The sequence below is a fragment of the Gossypium arboreum genome, chromosome 4 (assembly GCF_025698485.1).
Source record: "Gossypium arboreum isolate Shixiya-1 chromosome 4, ASM2569848v2, whole genome shotgun sequence".
NCBI classification, from domain to species: domain Eukaryota; kingdom Viridiplantae; phylum Streptophyta; class Magnoliopsida; order Malvales; family Malvaceae; genus Gossypium; species Gossypium arboreum.
The window spans coordinates 8,320,810-8,343,491 of NC_069073.1; the positions used below are offsets into that span (position 1 = coordinate 8,320,810).

General features: G+C 31.0%; 1 protein-coding gene across 2 annotated transcripts; it reads right to left on the reverse strand.

Annotated features, from left to right (window-relative positions):
- Positions 1–1,927: 1,927 nt before the first annotated feature.
- On the reverse strand, positions 1,928–3,812 carry LOC108482618 (uncharacterized). Of its 2 annotated transcripts, XM_053027261.1 has the most exons (3): positions 3,484–3,812; positions 2,581–3,365; positions 1,928–2,378 (listed from the first exon to the last, which is right to left on the reverse strand). In XM_053027261.1, exons 2-3 carry the CDS (start codon positions 3,360–3,362, stop codon positions 2,165–2,167), a joined length of 996 nt encoding a protein of 331 aa, XP_052883221.1. In that variant the 5' UTR covers positions 3,363–3,365; positions 3,484–3,812; the 3' UTR covers positions 1,928–2,164. The 2 variants fall into 2 exon arrangements, with proteins under 2 accessions (XP_052883221.1, XP_017641233.1); XM_017785744.2 differs by having other exon boundaries at positions 2,581–3,812.
- Positions 3,813–22,682: the final 18,870 nt, after the last annotated feature.

The following is a 22,682-nucleotide window of genomic DNA, read 5'->3' on the forward strand; positions in this document are numbered from 1 at the left end:
CAATTTTTGACACAACTGGATATTGAGTTGTTACAACCCAAGAGTACTTCAATTAGATCTATAAGATATACGGTCTTCCTAAATCTTTGGTGTCTGATTGGAACAAGATTTTTATCAGTCAATTTTGGAAGGAGCTTTTTAAAAAGCTTGGCACGTGATTGCACATGTCCATTACCTACCACTCTGAGAGTGATGGGCAAAAAGAAGTCCTCAATAGGTGCTGAGAGAGTTACCTGTGGTGTCTGACTGGTGAGAGACCAGGGGATTGGTTCTTTTGGTTATCCCTAGCTGAATGATGGTACAACTCCACGTTCCACTTAGGTATACAAACTACACACTATGAAACCTTATATGGACAGTCACCTCCCCATTATGTACCTTATCTAGCTGGGTCTTCAACAGTTGCCTATGTTAATAGAAGCTTGCAGCAGCGTAAAGCAGCAAAACAACTCCTTTAGTTTCATGTTAAGAAGACCCAAGATAGGATGAAACAGCTTGTATATCGTAGGAGAAGCGATAGAACATTCCAAGTTGGGTAGCTGTTATACCTTAAGCTATAGTTGTGCAGACAACACACAGTCAAGAAGGTGTTGAACCAAAAATTGTCTCCTAAGTTTTTTGGGCCTCTTGTTGTTGAAGCAAAAGTGAGAAAAGTGGCCTATAAACTCGAATTACCTCTGGGGTCTCGCATTCATACCACCTTCCATGTCTCTCAACTCAAGCAACATGTTGGGAAGCAACCGGTACAACGGTCTTACCTATAGTTGGTCTTGATGGAGCTAAGCTTGAGGAGCCATCTCGCATCATTGATAGATGCATGGTTCGAAGGGGTAACCAGACTTCATTGAAGTACTAGTTGAATGGACTAACATATTTCTTGAAGATGCAAGTGGGAATCTCTCCAGGAATGGCAGAAGAAGTTTCATGCTTTTGATCATTGATGACAAGGATATCTCGAGTAGGGGAGTATTTGTTATGGAAAGAATTAGCAGTAGAAAAGGACAGTTAAAGTTGGCTAGCTCAACACTACATTTTAAATTAAAAATGCTACTAAAATGGTGTGTTTTAAAGGAGGATTAAGAGTGTTGTGTTTTCTGTTTAATGAAACGGTGAGTTTTGGGGCTAAGGGTTAACAACTATCATGTAACAATTCTTTAACCGAAACTTCTATAACTTCCTTTTTTTGCCTTTTTAGCATGGCTAGGACAGTAAGCAGTTATGGATGATTTTGAATGAATTTTCTTCCTCTCTTGACCTTTCTGCTCTAGATTTCTCTTCTTCTTTTCTTCTTATCTAAGCACACATGCTCTTGAAAGCTGAAACTGAACTTAAATTCTGTAATTACATTCATTGACTAATAGGTTTAAACTCCGTCCTTTTATCATTGATGCCTTCAATTAGAGAAAAAGAGACATCAGGATCCATGAGCAGCTTCAAAGTCCCAATCTCTCTTCCACCCCTAGCCTCAAAAATGCCTCAAAAATGGGATGGAACAAAGAGGTAGAGAGTCCCCAAAACTAAGCAAAACTCATACAAGAATGAGACGTGGTTATAGTGATAGGAAGCGAAAACATGGCTAGATGGAGAGAAAAACTCGAAGCCACCAAGAGAGGAAAGGACCCAGGACTCCACAAAAGCCAATCTCAAACCTTTTAACTCCGATGGAGAGATAAACGGAAAACAATGGAGATAAAAGCCCACAAGGGGGGGAATGGAGATATAGACCAAACCAATGAAAAATTGACAAAAACAGTGGTGAGAACTAAACAGTCAAGAAAACACTCTAAATATATTTTTCAGTAACAGATCTAATTATTACGAAATAAACATTAAAATTATGTTTCTTAAATCATAGAAACCTTCCGAGTAAACTTTTTCCTAATTGAAAATATGTACACTAATTGATTGACGGTGCTAACACTTTGAGTGGGTATCAAAATCATTTTTTCTTATTCTGTCAAAAGACTTATCAATTATTCCCAGCTTTATTTTTTTCAAACTATATAATTTCAATCCTTTGTAAACGACATTGATAAAACATTCACATTATATTACACCAAGAAACTGTATAAAACTAGACCAATATTCTTAAACAGAAATTTGCCTCCACTTGCTGCGACAGGAAGCTGGTCAAATTTCATAGACAAAAAACTGTGTGGAAAGTTCAAGAACATCGGCAGCAAGAAAACCAGGAAAACCAGATTCGACTCGAACCAGTTTGGGGTGAAACCGGGCTTTGTGCCTCCTTTTCCTCTGTAAATTCGTTCTTCTCCTCCTCCAGCGGCTGCTGGGGCAGTGGTTGCTGCTGCTGGTGTGATCCCTTAATGTTTTGGTCAGCATAAACGGAGCTCAATCTTCCACCATCAGTGGCTGTCAACCTGAAATGAAACCGAAAACAGGTCAATGTAATGCTTTTGGTGGCTAAAGGAGATGATAAGCCCGCATCAGAAATCTTTTCAAGTACTGAAATTAGCTAGATTGGAAAGTGACACGAACCGAGCTTAACCTATTTTCTACTAGAGAAAAACGAAAGCATGTAACTATGGACATAAGATGAAAGGAGAAAGAATTAGAACTTACACAGGGAAGGTAAAGGAAATGCTGATATTGCTGTCCTCAGAAAGGCTGGACATGCAATTCATAGGCAAATTTTTCACTTCTGCGGTAGGTTTCTTTTTCAGGCTAAGATTGCCAACAGCTGCACTATGATCCACAATTGGAGAATTGCCAACTGAACTTTGAACCTCAGCCTCAGCCATCTTCAGCTCGCTATGGCTAAGGTCTTCTGCAACTTCATTGGTTTTGGCCACTGTAGCCTCATTTCCTGAATCTTTGGCTGTATTTTCATCCATTGCAGCTATATCATCCAACTCTTTCAGAGACGGTAACACGTTCTTTTGAGCAATGATTTGCTCGTCTAACTTGGTCAATTCTCCAGACTTGTATAACATAAAGAACTGATCCTTTGAGAAGCTGCCATTTCCCACATGAATGCTGAACAATGATTCATTTGAAGCAGTGCTCCAATCCATGGGCGTTGCAGGCTTCCCACTGAAAACCGAAGACGGTATCCTATTCGGTACGTAGACTTGCTTTTCTTGCTTATCGGTTGAACTCGCAAACGAAACACGAACCTTTTTTGGTGATTTGAGTTCGGATTTCCCGGTATGATCATCATTGGAGTCATTGTTTCCAAGGAAATCAAAAAGGTCCTGAGATGAACCTGATCCTGATGAGGAATAAGAGTCTGAACTTCCATGGCTTGACAATGGTTTAATTTCGTTCAAATTAACTTCATAATCTGTCAAATAGTGCCTGCTGCTTCCTTCTCCTTCTTCATTAAATTCATGACCACTTCCCATATTCTGAATCAGAATTGGCTTCGTGAGGTACAAAATTAAGGTAAAAACTAAGGGAATTTACCTAAAATCTCCGTTGAGCTCTGAATACAGTAGAAACATATATAAATGAATCAAAACTCACTTAAAACATTGACAATAGTATTGGATCTTCAAGAAGAGCAATCATACTCTCTTCAAAGCAATCTGCTAAAAAAGGGATGAAAGAATGTAGGGGAAAACTAAGAGGAAAAGAATGGGATATAAACAAAAAAAAAAGATTTGCAAAAATGGGTAGCAAAGAGGAGATTTCGGATGGCTAAACGAGCTTCTTTTTTAGTTATTTTGGAGGGTTTAAAGAGACTAATCAACCATTTTCTTCAAACTAATTGAAACAACATTTACCAACTTACTAACATAGTGAGGTTGGGATTTATTTTGGTGAGTGAGGTTAATTGAGTGCTTCTAATTTTGTTGTGTAAATTGTAATTTTGATAATTAGTTTACCTTTTCCATCATTAATTCGGGTATCGGTAAAACGCAAATAACAAAACAATCCCAACTCATAATAATTAGAGTTTTTTTAGCAAAAGTTGTAATAATAATAGTAATAATAAAGAGTAATTTTAAGTTCAATACATTACATGATATTTTATTATAAGAATTTGGATTTTTTAATACTTTTTAAAATAATAATTAATTGATAATTAAATAAATCAATCATTTTATTTGACAAATATAATATTGATACCGAATTGGCTATTTTCAATATTTTATATTTATAAATAAGAATTTTGATTCTATTAAAATTAAATAAATTTATATAATAATAAGAATTTATTTATATTAGTAAAAAATTTGTGATATTTTAACATTCTGCTTACCATTCTTACAAAAGTGGCAGCACCAATATTCATTTATATTGATGCTTAAGAAGTTTCAACAGCTCTTAATTCGACAGATGATGACTGGTCTGAGTTTGGTAAAGTCGTACATGAGAGTATAAAAGCTTGCTTAGCTCAACTTATATTTTGATTCCATGAATATTGGAACAATTTCATTTTTACGATTTTTTATATTCAACTACATACTATAAATTCTATTTAAAAAGAAAACTATATTTGTAAGAATGGTAAGTAGAATGTTAAAAATATTTACTAATACAAATAAACTCTCTATATAAAATATTATATATATTAAACTTACACATAATATTTTTATATTTTAATATCTATATATAAAATATTACGATGTTATTACATGTATAAGTTTGTCTTTCTATTTTATTGAATTTTTTTAGAACGATAATATTTATATAAGAGTTTAGAATGTTTTATTTTGTACAAAGTTTTATTTTTAATTTTTAAAAATTAAGTGTAGGCTTTAATTTTATGTTGTTAGTTAAAAGAGTAAACAATCCTATATTATCTAAGAAGAAGCTGCAAATTAATTATGAATCTTTTAAAAAAAAAAGGCCTAATTTGGTTTTTGTTATTATTAAATGTTATAAATTTTATAAATTTTTTATCATTTTAATACTTTTTATATAATTTCAATACTTTTTAGAGTTTTAAATTATTTTTAATAATTTTATATAATTTCTAATTTAAAAATCAATTAAATTCTCGTAAAATAATAAAAAAAGTCAATTAAATATTTTTAAAATAATTAAAAATAATGAAGCCTTCGCAGCAAATGCCACATTATCATTTTTCTATGCCAATTGTCACATTATCACTCAACGGTTGTTTAGGGACTTCAACTGAAAATTATATTTTAAAGGTTGAATTAATTACTAACTTTCAATTAAAGATTTAACTTATTGCAATTCCCCATTAGAGGTTTAAATGATTATTTTAATTATTTCAAAATAGCTTTAACGATTAATTTTAATAATAAAGTTTCAATTATAAAGCAATTCTACCCTTTTTTTCTTAAAAAATTGATTAAAATGCTTTATTGTATATTTTATTATTTCAAATTATTGTATTTGCTAAAAATAGTTTGAATTATAATTATTCAAATAAATAAATATTTGTCTTTAATTATGTTTAAATTGATTGGATATAATGCTTGAATTAGCTTTAAAAAATTTCTTACCAAGGCCTGTAATTTTTATTAAGAAAGAGAAGATATTATATAATAGAACAATTAACAGTAGCAAAACACCAAGCCAATTTCCAATTTTCAGACCCTTCGAAACTCGTTTAACCGTAGCATTTCTTTGAGTATAAAGGATTAAAATCCAAAATGGGTGTCTCATCAAAACTTCTCTGGTAACGTAGGATGGGTAACACTCTTCGTTCATAATTTACCTGAAATGATGCATCCAAAGGGTCTTTAGATGATTTTCCAGTACCATGAGAAAATCATTGATGCTTTTATTCCTAAAAAGAGATTCGAATTCGTTAGGTTCACGACCATGAATGATGCTCTTATACTTCAACAAGACTCAAAACGAATCTTAAGGAAAGTCAGATCACAAAAGGTCGGAGTCCTTCAAACAAGTTAGAGATGCATTGGGAGATTGGGCTGCTGTTGGTGCATTGAACATTTTGTTGTTTCTCAATCTCCATGATATTGGCCGCTCCCCACGATTATTAGCATAAAGTAGCAGTCGCCTCCTCAAGCAAGGGTGGAACAAATTAAACATAGATGGGTCAGCTCTTGTCAATCCTGGTAGACTGGGAGTTGGCATGCTCGTAAGTGATAGTCGATGGGTGCTTACTAAAATATCTCTATACCTCAAGTGTCCCAAGTCGAGCTATGAACACTTAAGGATACCCTTACACTTGCGAGAAATGTTGGAATATCTAAGAGGTTGATGCTATCAGTGTAAATAGTCTTATTAGGATCCATACGATGACTAACCCACTCTTGTTCACCTTGAAGTATGAATGCAGGACTCTCCTTGAGTAGTTCGAACACTACAAACTGATTGAGGGAACCATTGTGTGAATATGCTCGCAAGACTTGGGAGCAATTTTTCAAATCCCTCGGATGCAGATACTGTATGACCTAATTATTTTAAATGATTTTGTCAACAACCGCTGGACTTGAAAAAGAAATAGTGAGCAGTAACGTAACAATGATGGTTCTAAACATTGTTGCAACAAAAAATAAAATAAATGAAGATGTGAGCCGTAACACAATAGCAAAAATATAAAGAAAGTAAAATCAGTTTTATTAACGTAATTCAGATATAACAATTTTATGTTTCGTATAATATTATTCGATAATCCAATAAAAAATCTTTACTGACTAAAGTTGAATCACTCCTTACAACTAGGATACAGCCCCAATAGAGCACCGAATTACAATCAATCACAGTCCCAATAACACCCCATATACATTCTGAGAATCAGTGAAACAAAATAAATTCAATTCAGGTTACTAAAAGAAAGCTGGAAAGGGAAAAAATACATTTAAGAAAACTAATCCAATCTTCTAGCAAAATCGATAATAAACCAAGGTAAATCACGACTATAAATATAAACCAACGGCAGAGAATAAAGTCTTGATAAGTCTTCTGAAACCAGATTCAAATTAACCATTAAAATAGCACATGGTCAACCATCATCCAAATGCCCAGTAAAGAAAAACTAAAAAAATGGACTTCAAACACTCAGATATTCGGCTAGCTTGGCCCACAAAGAACATGGTCAAAGATGCCAGTATACAGCCTTTCAACTGGAGCAAGATCTCGTTCAACAATACGTTCAAACAGCCCACAAGACACTGAATGTTGGCAGCAGATTCCAAACACATTCCTGCAGAACATGGGACAGCCGAAGGTTCCAACAAGACTGTGTAATCCTCATAGTCCATGCCGAGTATTAGAAAGAAGGAAAAAAGTACGATGAATATTAGATAATATACAATAGTGAGCAGGAAGTTGAATCTATTAGTAAAGCGGTTAAGTTTCAACTCATTAGTAGTTAGTTTGTCATGAGAGCTTATAGCTTATGTTTATAAATTGTAATCCAATCTAAAGTGAATTTCAAGTATTCAGTTTCTCAATACGATTTCTGTTCCCTCTTTCTTCTTTTTATTCATTTGTTCATCCCTGAACCAAATCTAAAGATTCATCACATGGATTGATTCGTCTTTCACCGACGCCATGGGAAGTGATGTTTTGTAACTCATTTGTTAATTCATCTCTATGGTAAAAAAAAAAAAATATCTTTAAAACTCCATTTTCAGCATTTTCAACTACTTCACTTGTCGTATTTCAGTCAACAAAAGGCCGAGAAAGGTATGGAAATTTCTTGTAGAAAAATAAATAAATTCTATCTTTTGGATTGACGTAATATGGAAGGAGTTGTAACTATCAAATTCGGACTAGCCGTTAAGATTTAGTTTGAAATTTGCATGTGGGCTCTCGTCGACTTTTGCTAATTTTAAGCATATGGACCACAAAAACTAATAGTCGGCCAATTTAATTAGGATTATGGTCCACTATAATATTTTCCATTATGCCAACTTTTTTTTATTTGATATTATTTTGCTATTTAATTAGTATTCAAAATATTTAAAAAAATAATTACTTAAACTCAAGCTATACTTAAATTAATAAACATCTTAATTATCATACCATCATATATAAAATTATATTATATTTAAATTTTAATAATTTTTATTTGTATATCCAAAGAAAGAAGTAAAAGTTCAATCCCAAAGAAATTAATTTCCGTGAAACAATGGAAGCAATGGATAACAGCTGACATTATTGCATTTATTATAAATGATAATGACAAGGGGAAGATTTCTTCCTAGCAATGGATATAGTCAAGGCTCCTTGGGAAACTGCCAAATTTCCTACTTCACTTTCATTCATTGCATTTTCCCATAATTAAAACCGACTCATCCTTCTCTTAGCCTTCGTGATAACTTCGCCCCAATGATCTCTATCATCAATTATTATTTAAAATCGACAAAATAAAATTGGGCGTTTATACGAAAATGAAATTTATTTCATGATGAATCGTTTTTTATTTTGGAGAATATCTATAATAAGAAGATTAATTATTATTACAGATAATAGATATTTTAATTTTAACAAGAAAAACCAATAAAATGATATGATCTGAAAAATAATCGTTGTTCTTTATCCTCCGCATTATTCTTTTGTCCCTCAAATCTTATAATATTTCTTCTTGTATGTTGTTGGACATAGACAAAATAAAAAAAAAATAGACCAACATCATTTTTGGATACATCAAAGTGAAAACTTTAAGTAGCTTTCAAAAATATCTAGAACCTCCTCCAAATCGTCACCATTAGTCTGCAATCAAAGGGTAATCGCACACAAAGAAGAAAAACAGTGAAATAGGCAATATGTGCTTCGAAAGCTTTATTTATTTCTCTCGGCCATAAATGTTTTTCTTTTTATTTTATAATATACCAAAAAATATTTATAACCAACATGTAAAAAATAAAATGTCGATAATGACAATATATCGCAAAGAAAAGAGAGAAAAATAAAGAACACACAGATTTTTACGTGGAAACCCTTATAATACTGAACCTCCATGGCTACCAAGTTTGAGAGAATTTCTTTAAATAGTGTTAAGTGTTCGTGTACAGACGCACCTTCCTCCAAACGATGAGCATAAAGACGCTGCTTCATATGTAGCTTGCTGGTTAGAGTTTTTGACATACATATTTGTTACAGCCTCTTCCATAATCCAGCGGCGGTCTTCTCATTCATCACATCTTGTAAAATTCTGTTAGACAAATGCAGATGTAACTATGTTAATGCCTTTCGATCCTTGCGCTACTTCTCTTCCTCCGTCAATGTCCAAGGCATCTTATCTACCTCTAGCAAGGCTTCCTCTAAAGTCCATTTGCGCAAGAACTACCTGCAACTTTATTTGTCACAATGCAAATCTGGTGTTGCGATCCAACAGCGGAATTTCAAACTTTAAAGATGTCATTACTGTGATTTAGATGAACAACACGGAAGCTCTGATACCAGTTTTGAAAAAAAATAGAATGTCGGTATGACAATATATCGCAAAGGAAAGAGAAAGAAAAAATAAAAAAATACAAGTAGAAACCCTTTTGGGGAAAAAACCACGGGCAGAGAAGAAGAAAATTCACTATGTCGAATTGAAATAATTACAAAAGGAGTAGATTATGTCTATTTATAGACTTGTAAAGCCATATTCTAATAGAAGTGTAGTAATATTGAAACACCTTATTCTAATTAATATCAAATAGATGGAGTTTAATAAGGTTTAAAAAACCTTATTCTAAAATAAAATAAAAGAAGTGTAGTTCTATATAAATTTTACTTTTATTTTATTTTACCATTCTATTTTATTTAAATAAGGATCCGAGTCACTCAATTCTAACAATCTCCACCTTGACATGAATTCTCAATGAACAAGTTCTTCATTGCGAACTCTCAACAAACAAGTTCTCCACCTTTTCCATAAAATCCCTTAAGGGTTTAACTTCAACAATGAACACCAACCAAGTCTAAGTAATGCTCAAACTTGGTTATAGGAAGTGGCTTAACCATCATATCTACAGGGTTTTCATAAGTACTAATTTTGCTCACAACAATATCACTACGAGCAATAATATCACAAACAAAATGATACCGAACATCAATGTGTTGTGTTCTCTCATGAAACATTTGATCTTTTGTAAAGAAGATGGCACTCTGACTGTCACAAAATATTGTACTAATTTGAAGGTCTTTATTAGGTTCACTAAAGTCCATTTAACCAAATGGCTTCTTTACAAGCCTCAGTAATTTCCATGTACTCAGCTTCAGTGGTGGACAAAGTGACTGTAGTTTACAAAGTGGCTTTCCAACTAATTGCACAACCTCCGATTGCAAAGACATAACCTGTGAGAGATCTTCTTCTATCAAGGTCTCTAACAAAATTAGCATCAACATACCCAATGACTCTATCTCTAGTTCTTCCAAACTGTAAGTAAACATTAGTAGTACCTCACAAGTATCTTAAAATCCACTGAACTACTTTCCAATATTCTTTATCGGGATTCTCCATGTATCTGCTAACTGCACTGACTACATATGATAAATCTGGACGTGAACAAACCATAGCATACATAAAAGATCCCATTGCACTAGAGTATAGAACATGTGACATGTATTCAATCTCATCATCTGATTGTGGAGACAAAGCCGATGAAAGTATGAAATGGACTGCTAAAGGAGAACTAACAGGCTTAGCACTTTGCATATTGAACCTGCAAAGTACTTTCTCAATGTAACCTTTCTGAATTAGGTACAATTTACTTACCTTTTTATCTCTGAGAATCTCCATACCAAGTATCTTCTTTGATGGTCCCAAATCTTTCATCTCAAATTCTTCATTTAGTTGGGCTCTGACCTTTCTTATATCTCATTTATCTTTCGCTGCTATCAATATGTCATCAATATAAAGGAGTAGATACACAAAAGAACCATCACTGTTTTTCTTAAAGTAAACACAACTGTCAAAGCTACTTCTTTTGAAATTATAAGAAGTTATAAAGGAATCAAACATCTTGTACCACTGTCTTGGTGACTGTTTCAAACCGTAAAGAGACTTTTTCAGTAAACAAACATAGTCCTCTTTTTCTGAGACTGTAAAACCCTCTAGTTGTTGCATGTAAATATCCTCATCAAGTTCTCCAGGTAAAAATGTAGTTTTTACATCTAACTGCTCAAGCTCCAAATCATGCATGGCCACAATACCAAGCAAAGCTCGAATCGAACTATGCTTCACAACTAGGGAGAACACATCTGTGAAGTCCACTATTGAAATTTGACTGTAACCCTTTGCAACAAGCCTTGCTTTATATATGAGTTATTCAACTCCTAGAGTCTCTTCTTTCTTTTTAAATGCCCATTTACAGTGAATAGCCCTTTTACTTTTAGGAAGTTTCACAAGATCCCATGTTCTATTTTTATGGAGTGATTCCATCTCCTCTTGCATAGCAAACATCCAGTTCTCTGAGTCTTCACAGCTAACCGCTTTAGAATAATTAGATGGCTTTTGGTTCGCATCTATATCTTCAGTCACATTTAAAGCATAAGCAACTAGATCAGCCTCAGCATACTTCTTTAGAGGTTTAATTTCTCTTTTAGTTTTATTTTTTGCGATAGAGTATTGTAGTGAAGAAGCAACTCTATTATGAATTTTTGTACTGGCTTAAGAAGTTGACTCTGTTGTAGATTTTGAATTAATCTGATGCTCCACCTACTTTTGATTTTCTTTATTGGAAGAGTCTTTAAGAGATAAGATAGGTAGCATAGCAGTTTTATAAAAAAAAATCTCTGTTAATCACAACTTTTCTATTTTCATGACACCATAACTTTACCCTTTTACATCAGCTTTATAACCAAGAAAAACACATTTAATGGATCTTGGTTTTGATTTTCCATTATCAACATGAGCATACGCAGGACACCCAAAGATCTTTAAATCAGAATATTCAACAAGATTACCAGACCATACCTCTTGTAGAGTCTTTTTCTCAATGGCAACGGATGAAGATCGGTTGATTAAAAAACATGCAGTAGAGGCTACTTCGGCCCAAAATGACTTTGGTAAGTTGGAATTTGATAACATACATCGAACCTTCTCCATGATCATTTTGTTCATTCGTTCTGCAATGCCGTTTTGCTGTGGAGTATGACGAACTGTCAAGTGTCTCACGATCTCTTCTGACTTGCACAGTTTATTAAACTCATCAGAATAGAACTCTAAGCCATTGTCTGTATGATTTTCTCGTTTGTTTTTCAATCATAGTTTTCCAAGACTTAAATACAAAAAACACATCACTTTTCAAACTTTTTTGGGAAAATCATTAATAAAAGTTAGCATTTAATTAGCTCCACCTTTTGAAGGAACTTTGGATGGCCCCCACAGATCAGAATGAATGTACTCCAATGTTCCCTTCGTGTTATGGGTTCCTCTAGTGAATCGAACTCTCCTTTGCTTCCTAAAAACGCAGTGCTTACAAAACTTTAGTTTGTAAATTCTTTACCCATCAATAAGTCCTATTTTACTCAATTCTACCATGTCATTCTCACTTATATGCCCTAGGCACATATGCCAAAGTTTAGTAATATCATTATCTGACAAGGAAAAAGAAGTGACAACTACATCACCAGCAACAGTAGAACCCTGCAGAACATATAACTTGACAGTCTTTCTCTTCCCTTTCATCACAACGAGGGAACCTTTGGAAATCTTCAAAACCCCATTTTCAGTTGTGTATTTGTACCTTTTGAATCAAGAATACTCAACGAAATTAAATTTCTCTTCAATTCTGGAACATATCATACATCATTAAGTGTTCTTACAACTCTATCAAACATCTGAACTTTAATTATTCCAACACCTGCGATTTTACACGAAGCATTATTTTCCATAAAAACAACACCTTCAGACATTGTTTCGTAAGTTATAAACTAATCTCGATTGGGATTCATGTGGAAGGTGCAACCTAAATTAAGGATTCACTCCTTGCTCACTTTAGAATTGTTGATAGAAGCAACTAGAAGTTCACCATCGTTGTAGTCTTTTACAACATCACCTTCATCGGAATTTTCTGGTTGTTTTCCCTTTTGATTCGCAGCCTCCCTTTTGATCTTATTATATAGCTTATAGCACTCAGATTTAATGTGTCATTTCATCTTGTAGAAGTTATAAGTTTTACCTCTATTTGAAGACTTCGATCTACTCTTAGAGCTACCGCAAGGATTCCATTCATGTGTCCTTCCATGATCACCATCAGCATTCCGATCTTGTCTCTCACGAACAATGAGACCTTCTTTCTAGAAGTCAATTTTAACCACAAGATGCTTCATCTTATCATACGAGATCAAAGATTCATAAATCTCATCAACTATGAGAGACTCACGGCTATATAAAACTGTGTCTCTAAAGGTTGAATAAGACGGGAGCAACGAACAAAATAGAATCAACCCTAGATCTTCCTTATCATAGTGAACCTCCATGGCTTCCAAGTTTGAGAGAATTTCTTTAAACACTGTTAAGTGTTCGTGCACAGACACACCTTCCTCCAAACGATGAGCATAAAGATGATGAGCATAAAGATAATGCTTCATATGCAGCTTGCTGGTTAGAGTTTTCGACATACATATTTGTTCCAGCCTCTTCCATAATCCAATGTCGGTCTTCTCATTCATCACATCCTGTAAAATTTCGTTAGACAAATGCAGATGTAACTGTGTTAACGCCTTTCGATCTTTACGCTTCTTCTCCTCATTCGTCAATGTCGAAGGTATCTTATCTACCCCTAGCAGGGCTTCCTCTAAGTCCATCTGTGCAAGAACTACATGTAACTTTATCTGCCACAACGCGAATCTGGTGTTGAGATCTAATAGCAGAATTTCAAACTTTAAAGACGTCATTACCATGATTTAGATGAACAATCAGAAGCTCTGATACCAGTTTGAAAAAAAATAGAATGTTGGTAATGTCAAATATTGCAAAGAAAATAGAAAGAAAAAATAAAGAACACACAGATTTTTACGTAGAAGCCCTTTTGGGGAAAAAACCACAGGTAGAGGAGAAGAAAATTCACTATGTCGAATTGGAATGATTACAAAATGAGTAGATTATGTCTATTTATAGACTTGTAAAGCCATATTTTAATAGAAGTGTAGTAATATTAAAACACATTATTCTAATCAATATCAAGTAGATGGAGTTTAATATGGTTTAAAAAACTTTATTCTAAAATAAAATAAAAGAAGTGTAGTTCTATATGGATTTTACTTTTATTTTATTTCACCATTGTATTTTATTTAAATAAGGATTCGGGTCAGTCAATTCTAACACAATAGAATATTAAATTTACATTTATTGAGTGTATTATTCTATCTTCTTTAAATGGTAAGCTTGTATAGTTTAATTGAGGTGATATCCTAAATAGGTTTCATACATGCCAATACGTATTCTACTCTAGACTTAACACGTGTTTATACGATGTGGGTTCGCCTATGTAGTGACGTGCGAAACCAACATCGCACATTCTCATGTGCAATAACACTTAGCGTCATGCGAGCTCGATGCGCGAGCCTAATGTGCGAACTTGATATAAGAGTTCAATATGCAAACCGTGTAGAATCCAATCTAGACCCATTCAAATTGTAAGTCAATAATAGTAAGTATCATAACAACATGAAAAAAGAAATTGTAAAAACATTAATAAATCAATAAATTAAGTTTTTACTTTGAGGGGTTATTCAAGCTTACTTTCTAACCTCTCGTGCCCTATTTTTTTTACTTGATCGTTAAAAAGACACCTCAATGTATTTGTGCCATAATTTTTTCTTGGTTTCCATGTACATCTCCTTTCATAGATTTCAAGATTTCTATCAAATTAAGACATCAATAATTAGATGGAACATCATGATTTGAAGTCAAATTCAGTGAATATGACTTGAGAATCTGCAAGTCAACATTGATCTCCAAATTATTTGCACTTTCATTGTAAAACAAGTAGAGCTATTAAAGTTTTGCCGAAAAATAGAGAGGCGAAACAAATAAACATATGCAATAATTATTTGATATATTCGAGTAGAATTTTGTTTTAATTTTAAATGAGGTTAAGAAATTGATATTTGGTTAAACGATTTTTCTGGTTCATTTAATGAAGTTTTTAATTTTATTAATTTTAAAATTAAGTAATTAAGGATAATTAATTATAATAGTAATATTTTTCATCAATGTATAGTTTTTATCGGTATTATAACATATTTAGTTTTTAAAATTATATATTTTGTCAATTTAATTTTGATTTATCAAATTTAACCCACAACATTTATACATTTTATCAATATTTACATAAAAATCATAATCATCAAAGATTAAATTTATTATACTAGTTAAAATTATATACAATTAGCGAATAATATTAATATTGTATTAACTGTTCTTAGTTACTTATTTTTAAAATTTTCAAGAATTAAATTATTTTAATTTTTGAGAAGAAGAATTTTGTTTAATATTAAAATGAAGAGATATCGAAGAGATTTCTTCACCATCTTTAATCAATGTTTAAAAATATTAAAATATATAAATTAAATACATTGCCGACGAAAGATATACTTTCCAAGCAATTTTATCACTATTACATTTCATGCTGCAAGTCTATGAAAAGAAATGTTTGAAATTCCAACTAATAACTATACCAATAATTAAATAGTAAAAATTTGATTATCTTCTAAAAGTTACCAACAATGTCATTATTTTCAAAAAATATATATTTTATAGGAAAAAGTATCAAAATTATTTCTACATTAATTATTGATATTATCGTTCTCTAAAATTTGAAACAAAGCTATTTCTTATTTTCGATCATAAAAGAAAATAAGTACAAACAAAGCTTACATTCTACTATATCCGTCCCTTTGCTTTTAAATTTTAAAATTAAATTTCTAAAATAAATAAAAAATTCATTAGTTTTTCATAAAAAATAATAGATAAATGATTAAAATATTTAGAAGTAAATTACATTTAAAGTTAATAAACTTCTCAAGTTTAGTTGGAATCAATATTATTATTAGTATAGAATGATTTGAGTTCAAGCGTACTAAAACGCATTTATACTTTTATTTAAAAGTTAAGCTGAAATATAATTGAAAATGAACTAATTTAATAAATAACTTTTAAAGGTGAAAAATAACACAAACACTATATAAATATATAATATTTTCTCTAAATTAAATTACTATGACAATTAAAGCATAAAATGAGGAATTCAAACACAATACAACATAATACAAATACACAAATTATTCTTTAAATTAATTTACTAAATAAATTATAAAAAACGCAGCACAAATAAAAAATAATATGAACCCAATATATATAAATATCAAAATTTCTATAATAATTTACCAACAAATGTAAATAAACTTATAATTTTCTGAATTCATAGAATTAATATAAACGCGATGATGATACAAGAACATGTCAAAACTCAAAATCCATGAATACATATAATTTTCTTTCTTGAAAACAATAATGAAAAGAGTTTTGTTAAACCATTCACTTTATCACGTAATTTCCCTCAATTTGGATTAACAAATGACTTTGGGGATTAACTTTTTAAGTAGTTTATTGATACATAAATATTTCCAATTCCCAAAGCAGTTTGACCCATTTTCTTCATCTTTAAGCAGCTGGAGGTGGGGCTTGACATTTCACACGAGTGCGTGTATTTAATTGGTTAGGTCTTAGGGATCTTTTATTAGTGTTTCTTTTTATATACTTTTGTGTGATGTTTAATCAGTTTTATATTCCTTAATCATGCTTGCTTACAAATAAATATGTTTCTTTTTATTTAAAAGGTAATGAAAAAAAAAAAAAAAAGAATTGGCTCATGGTTTTTAGGGTAAGCTATGAGAAATAGTTGATACTTTATTTTTTTGGTATGTTTGATTAATGCATTTTGGTTATTCACTTGTATTTTTAAAGATTTTGAACAGTTAATCTTGAGATTATAATTGAAGAAAATATTTGATCAAATAAAATTTCTTGTTAAGAATCTTAAAGATGATTTGAAATGGCTTTATGAAAATTTATGTCAATAATTTGTATCCATTTATTAAAGGTAATTGATTTGATTATATTAGAATGAATTGAAGTTTACTTAGTGAGTCTAGAATATAGCTCTTTATATGGAAGTTTTGTTCAATATTTGAAGAAATTGCTGGAGCAATTATGATTCCTTCTTCTTATTCTTCTTATTCTTCAATGTGTTAGCACATTTAGTCTAGATGTGACCATATCCTTGACACTTATAACATTAAACACATTTTTTTTTATCCTTTTAAGATTCTTCTTTGATGACTACCCTATTGAATCTGTTTTTGGGTACACTTGTTGGCCTCAAACTTCTTTAGTCTCCTTGACTACTTCTTAAGAGCCTTGTTGAAGTTCAGAGTGAGCAGTGCAATTTGCTCTTGAAGTTCCACAATCCTAGTGGAATTGGAAGTTGGCACTTCTTCTCCCACTTGAAGAGCAGTATTTCTCTCACATTTGGTTCTACTTCATTTGGCTTCATCTAAATCTATTTGCAAGATCTTAAGGTCTTTAGCTTCCTCAATTGTCATGACTCTGATAGAGAATCTCTCAAGTAGATATCTCAACACTTTTCTGATCAACTTGGTGTTGGAATATTCTTCTCTCAGGGAAAATGTCTAATTCGGTAGATCACATAGTTTAGCATAAAATTCACCAACTGTCTCTGGATCTTGCATTCTTAGATTCTCAAATTTAGTGCTCAACATTTTCATATTAGACTGCTTAACATTGTCGGTTCTTTCATGAGTAGTTTGCAAAATATCCCAAGCCTCTTTGCAATAGTGTTATTTGAGATCCTCTTGAACTCTTGTTGATCAACTCTACAGAAAATTACATACAATGTTTTAGAGTTAGCATTAGCAAGATGTTCCTCATTAGTTGTTCACTCCAGCTTAGCTTTGGGAACTCTTCCAACTTCAGTTTCAACCATGGGAGGTTTCCATCCCATAAGAAAAAAATGCCAAGCCTTTTCATCAATAGATTTGATATATGCCTTCATTTGTTCCTTTCAATAGATATAATTGCCACAATCCAACATTGGGAGACTAGTAGTTAAGGATTCTTCCATATCTTGCAATTAGCAGTACCAAAAATCTCCACTAGCTGTGTTAAGTGGGAAGCTTTGCTACCAATTGTTGACCTAAACCAATTGCTAAACTGCAAGTAACAGTGAAAGTGGGCACTTTTGTTATAATTGCAACAACTACAATAAAATAGTGGATAATAAAATTGTTTACACAATCCAGTTTCTCTACACCTATAAAACCTAGCTTAGTAAGAAGAATTCACTATATTTGAATTTCATGCAACCAATGAACCGAGTTCTAACACACCTAGTGAAAGATCCTCACTTTTGTACTTCAAAAGCTAGACTTTTCAGCACTAGATTCTCCCTTGAGAACTTAATTTGTAAAACCAACAACAAAAAGGTTTTACAGTTTCAAATTCACTCTTACAATAACATTCGTCAATGAATTGATAAGTGCTCTCAAATATTCAGTACATAAACATATAAAAGTCTTAAATATATAGGAATTTTTTATACTTGTTCATACTAAAGATCAATCATACTTAGTTATAAGGTTGATTGAGTGGGTGCCACTTATCGCTTGGGTTCCAATTTAATTTAGTAAGTAATGACAACTTTTCTTTTATAAAACAATTAGTATTATTATGAAAGTATTTTTATCATTTTAAATTATATAAAACCTAGAAAATATATTTGACATTTACGGGATTTGAACTTAAAATGTCATAAGTTTTAATGTTGTAAATTTACATTCCAACCAAGTCTCATTTATTTTAATAATAAATATATTATGGAAGAGGAAGATAATGAAATGATTTAAACTCTACTAGACAAAAGCTTTTACCATCATCCATATAAGATTTGACAATAAAAATAAATTTTAATTATATTAATAATTTATATGATGTATTTTAGTATATCCATAATAACATAATCCCCAATTTGTTTTTGTAGCTAGTGGCTCTGAATGATTAAAATAATCACTGGCTCTTCTGGACCTTGTTGGTTAGGTTGTATTTACAAACCTTATCAAGGTTCGAAGGCTAGTAAAGAAACCAAACATGGAGTTGACCCAGGTTTCATGGAAAAATATTATATGTGAGGATCTTCCATTCCATTGCCTATAAAAAACAGTAAAAAGGTTTCTGTTACACATATTTGTTGTAGCAGAAGCAGTTCATTTCTTCCTTTTTTACTTTTTATTGTATTTCTGCTTTTGTTCTTCAATATTTTCCCATTTTAGTTGATACTCTTTTCTTGCTTTCCACTTCCATTTGCTATTATTGTTTTTATTAATATAATTGTCAAACTCAATATTTAATTAGGATAAATTAAATACAACATTAAAATTAAACTTAAATACTAAATTAAATAAAAATTAAAACTAAATTTAAATATTAATAATCATATATCTTTTTTTATATTATTTTCTTCTTTTCAAGCTACATAGTCATGCAACATGAAGCGGATGACGCAATGATAAGTCAGAAGCTGAAAAACAAGTGCAAATATTAAAATAAACCGTAACGAAAGGCAGTGATTGGACGTTGACTCAAAATAATATGAAAGGCAGGTGTATTTAGCAAAGTCACATTAACTCACTCGAATCACATCCATCACATCAATAGAAACTGTGGATCTGCCCCAAACACCTAACCTATTATTATTATCATCATTATCATCAGATATGAAAACCTTTTGAGTGAACAACTTTTAGAAGCAATAGATTATTATCATTTCCAGTACAAAACTTAGGTGAATATGATAGGATAAAAATATTTGGCTTATACGTGTGAAAAAGCTTTTAAGAAAATATAAAATAAATAATTAAGTTTTTAATTAAATTTACATTAATTAAGTCTTTGTTAATTAAAATAATTAAGTAAGTTTCTCTTAATAATTATTTTTATCGATCAGGATACTTTTAAAATAAATTTATATACTAATTAGATAGTGATATGTGATAATTTTAGTTTAATTTAATATTTTCATAAAATATTAAAAATCATATAAATAAAAACTATTAAATATTTATTTTTAAAAAATATGAAAATTTATAAATATTATAAAATGTAAAATTCTAATGAATTATATAAAAGAATAAAACCATATTTAAAATTTTATAAAATGTATTAAAATTCTATAAAAATCATAAAAATATCAAAAAGTATTAAAACTAATATAAATTTATAAAAATTATAAAAAATCATAAAAACTTGAACTGGATTAGATCAGCTGATTGGACAGATTAGACCGGAATCGACAAGGGTATCGGTCTAGAGAAAACCATTAGACTGATTGACTTGGGAACCGAACGAATGAACCATTTTTTTTAATGTTTTATTTAATTGAACTAGACGAATAAGTCAAACTGGAAAATCTGTTGCCTGATCAATTCGACCATTAGTCCAGTTCTGAAAACCTTGGTTAGAATATTTCATTCTTATATATATGCTAATAGTTAGATAATGAAATTTTGAATTGATAAAATGTTTAAAAAATTAAAAATAGGTTCAAATTTTATTATTTTAAAGAATTTTAATTCATTTTTAATTTTAAATATTTTAAATAAGTTTTATTAATTTTACAATTTTTATAAATTATTAGAATTTATTAATTTTAAATATTTTTATAATAATTATAGTATTTTATAATTTTTATAATTTTAAAAGTTTATGTCAATTTTAACATATTTAATATTTAATATTTTTATAATTTTAATGATTCCTTAATCATTTTATGGGAAAGTATTAGATTAAACCAAAAGTTTCTATATGTCACCATCCGATTGGTCCATCAATTTATTTTAACAATCAACATGATTAATGACAAAACCGTTAATGAGAGAGACTTAATTGATTATTTGAGTTAATTGTAGGGACTTAATTGAATGTAAATTTAATACAAAAACTTAATTGATTTTTTTTATTTTACCCTTTCTTAATGACTTTGTTTTTACGTAACAGCCAAAATATTATAATATAACATGAAAATATTAACCATTATGATATATATAAATACTGTACAAAGATATAAAATATCAAATCTAATAAAGCATACAGATAAAAGGTCAATTATTTTAAAGAACAAATTTGGACTAGCCTACGTTGGTCAAACATGAGTGCTGCGCCGCTTAGTGGCGGGGAGATAGGTAGGGTAACGAAGAAGGTTCGACGTGAAAACGAGTCGTCGGATGAAGAGGCCAAACGGACAATGTTGATAGTTGGATGGAGGACGACAACGATGGGAATCGAGCGTCTTTCAAGGATAGGTTTTTGGGTGAGAGTCGGTCTCATTTTGATGCTCAAGAGGATGACGACTTTGTGTTGCTTGAAGGGGATGCAATTAGAAAGATAGTCGATGAAATTCCTTCTACTCATTTTTCGGGAAGGATTCATGCTTTGATTGTGAAGAGTTTAGATAGGACGATATTATCAAGTTACTAAGTAGGAGTAGTGTAACTTTTCTTAACCTGACTTAAACGTTAAATTTGAATTCAAAATATTACATTGACCACTAAAATAACTTAGCATAACTATTTAGTTTTTAAGAAAAACTTACATGTTTCTAAAAGTTACAATTTAATTTTAAAATTGGTAGATCTTAATGATTGTTTTGCAAAATTGAATTTCAGTTTATATATTTTTCAAATCTCATTTATAGAGTCATGCAATAAAAAGTGATATTTAATATAGTTTGAATGAAAACCAAATTTCATTCAAAATTAATTCAAAATCCATATTTCAATAACCTAAAATTAAGTGTCATGCATGCCAAATAAGCCAAAACCTAAGTCTCCTGTCACAGTTCAAATAAACAATACAGTCTCTAAATAACAAAAATTTCAAGTAATAAATTTAAAATATTTTTAATAAAAATATTAATCCAAGCTGAGATCTTTCAAATGTCGAGTCTGCGTCCTAACCTAGTGGTTTATCTATAAAGATGGTAATAATAGGGGAGTGAGTTTAAGAAGCTCAATGTGAGTCCAATCAAAATAAAATCAGTGCAAACAATAGATGAGACATAAAAAATAATAATTCCCAGAACAATCACACTTATATAGCGATTTAGAGTATCAGTTCTTTTATAACAACATATCAATATATTATTTCATAATTCACAGTTATGCATGCTTATGAATGGTGATGCAATTTCAATTTATTAGATAAGTTCCTACCCAACTTCACTACACATCATAGTAAGAGTTCCCTAGAACTTATCCTTCCCTCTACACCGCGTTGTAAATGAACCACTAATCATTGTAGATGAACTGCTAGTAATAAAAATTGTGGATGAACCACCACAATTTTTAGATAAAAAGTTTGCAGACAAGCTACCAGTACATTGTGGATGAACCATTAGTGTTTGCAGATTATTAAACTGACAATTCTTCCTCCGTTCATATCATTCCACCCCATGGAATGCAATATGACATGCTTATAACAGATAATAACAGTAACAGTAGACATGCTTAACATGTATTCTATTCATTAGTGACAGTAGGCATGTTGAACATGCAATCAGTAACACAGTGGAAAAAGTAATTGCACAATTTATCAAAAATACATTGACGGTAGGCATGTATCATTCACATATCATGCATATAACCATAATAATTCAATCACTCCAATCATAGATTCCAAAATATACATATTATCAGGGATTCAATTGAGAGAAATAAAACTCTAAAAATTGTTCAGGGACTATACAAGGACTAAAGTGCAC